Genomic DNA, 2434 nt, shown 5'->3' on the forward strand with positions numbered 1-2434 from the left:
ACCCAGTCCCACACCACCACTTTGAGGTCGTCGCTGCCGCTGGCCAGCCACGTGCCGCGCTGGTTAAAGTGCAGGGTGTTGACGCAGCCCGTGTGGCCCTCCAGGCCGTGCTGGAGGCGGAAGCGTTGCACAAAGACCCTGGCCCCACAGGCCTCGTAGACGAAGCGGGCGCTGGAGCCCAGCTCCCTTTCCCGGAGGGCATGGACCGCCTGCCAGCGGGGCTGGGGCAGCGCCGTGGTCTCTGAGGACACCCAGTCCTCCAGGGCCTGCTCATCGTCAGAGGAGTCTTGGTCGTGGTTGGCACGCTTGCGCTGGGCACGGCGGTGGGACCGCTGCTCCTCCTCTTCATCCTCCTCCTCTTCCTCCTCTGAGTGTGACCGGTCAAGGGCACGGTTCTCCTCATTTATGGAGTAGTGGCCTGTGTCATCCATGCTGTCAGAGTCCTTCTCTTCCCCCGAGCTCTCCGTATCTGTGTCCCGGCTCTCCATGCTGGTGCGGTTGGGCCCCACATCGTCTCCCGTGAGGCTCAGGCTGAGGTCGGAGGCCTCCACCTCGATGCCAGAGGAGGTTTCTCGGCCCTCCTCAGCTGACATCTCCTCCGGACTGCTGGACAAGCTGCCTGCGTGGTGCGGACAACACCGTGAGCCTCCCCAGCAGGAGACCCCAGGCGTGGGGAGACCGGTCCCCACCGGCACCCTTACCATTCACTATATCTGTCTTCCCGTCCATGCTGCTTCCTTTATCTGACATCACGTTTTCCAGAGCGCTCACCCTGCATGCAAGAGAGGGAGAGAGCAGAAGCTGGAGCGTCCCTGCCGCGGCCAGTCTGCCGAGACAGGGACGTGCTGGCCTGTCCCCATGTCGGTAGAGCCACACACGCGCCCACGGCATCACAGGCTGGTGTGGAGAGCACCACTTTCTAAGGAAAAACACAATCAGCGGAGGAAGCGGCGCGCACGTGTCCACAGGCTTAGTGACCACACTCAGTGCACACGAGTGCGCACAGCAACAAAAGCTCATCGGCTCCTGCCGAGGGCAGAGCGAATGGTAACGCCCCTCGGCCTCCACCGAGGCAGCCACAGCTGGGTAACGAGGCCGCTCACCACCATCCTCTGAATTCCTCTCCAGCTTCTCGTTTGCTCAGACACCACTGACGGGGAAGCAGATCTGCAACTTGTCATGCTGCCTGTCCTCCTGCCTGTGGGGATGGCTCCCATCTCCTGCTGCCTGCACCCAGTCCCCACTTCACCTCTCGCAATAAGACAGGTGCTTCCCGATCGGTGATCCCTGGCCAGACTCAGGGCAAGGAGGAGGTGTTGACTCCAGCTTGGCAGCAATTGCTACAGCAAGGCAGCTGCACAACACAGGGCCCTGGCTCTGGGCAGGCAGCAAGGCAGCAGCAGGGCTCAGATCGCAGGCAGATGAGGAAAGGTGGCTGGGAAGGCAGCGAGTCATGGTATTGAGAAACTTCTTGGCACCTGCAGACTGTAGGCAGCCAGTTAAGAACTGTTCAAGAGGGTTTTTTAACCCCAGCGATTTTTAAACACCTTCCCATGCACAAAATCCTTCCAATCCTGGCATCAGTGAGGGGCCATTTTCCTCCATGCCACAGACAGGACAGTGGCCCGGACGCCTGGCCAGCCCACCCAGCCTCCCCCAAGAGCAAGCCTTGGCCTTTGGCACCCCAAACTCCTCTGCTCCTCCCAGGGAGCGGGCAAGAGCAGAGCCAGGTGGCAAGGCCAGGAGCTCCCCAGCATTTCCAGTTGCTCCAGGAGAAGTTCACCAATTCCTTGCAAGCACATGGAAAACCAAAACGTTTTCGGCTCACGGGTGTTTCCCAACCCTTGCTTTGGAGAGCTGGCTGCTGCAGGGAGGAGAGGCACGGACTGCAGGAGCAGCAACGGCCCCACTGTAGCTGGGGATGGTGTCCAAAGCGGCCCTGGCTCCCCCCCGGAGCAGGGGTGGCTCCCAGGGGGCTGTGGCCACAAAGCAGAGCTGTCTCCGTGCCCAGGGGCTGCGGACCACTCCTCTGGATGATGGTGCCCATTGCTTGCCAGGGGTTGCAGGTGGCTTTCGGTGAGAGCACCTGCTGGCAAAGTCGTCTCACCGGATTACGCCAAGACAGGGGAGGAAAACACACTGGAGTCACGAGCAGCAGAGGTTTTGCCAAGGTGGGGAAAGCAAAAATAATTTATTTATGCTTTGCTTGTTCTCTACTTTCCTTCTATTTTTAGTCAGACTTTTTCATACTTTGTTTAGCTGCTTGCTCTTAACTAGTGTCAGGGAGTCTGCTAAAAGTTCCCTGTTTACACGCAGGGAAAAGCCGAAGCCAGAACATCATTAACTCTGATTACAGCAAACACTCTGGAGACTAATCCTCGTTAGATCAGCAATTAACACCAGCAGAGCCCCAAAGAGCCAAAGAAGGCAAAAG

The 2434-nt window shown here is 59.1% G+C and overlaps 1 protein-coding gene across 1 annotated transcript in view; it reads right to left on the reverse strand.

Moving 5' to 3' along the window:
- Positions 1-750, reverse strand: part of LOC104627213 (DDB1- and CUL4-associated factor 8-like) — a gene marked incomplete at its 3' end in the record, with an annotated part of 7147 nt that extends 6397 nt beyond the window's left edge. Inside the window, 2 exon segments of the mRNA XM_010295343.1 lie at positions 1-619; positions 702-750. The exon segment at positions 1-619 is cut by the window's left edge and continues 22 nt beyond it. Of these exon segments, the coding sequence (XP_010293645.1) occupies positions 1-619; positions 702-750 (668 nt within the window).
- Between the last annotated feature and the right edge of the window lie 1684 nt (positions 751-2434).

Source organism: Phaethon lepturus, unplaced genomic scaffold (genome assembly GCF_000687285.1).
Source record: "Phaethon lepturus isolate BGI_N335 unplaced genomic scaffold, ASM68728v1 scaffold27689, whole genome shotgun sequence".
Classification (NCBI taxonomy): domain Eukaryota; kingdom Metazoa; phylum Chordata; class Aves; order Phaethontiformes; family Phaethontidae; genus Phaethon; species Phaethon lepturus.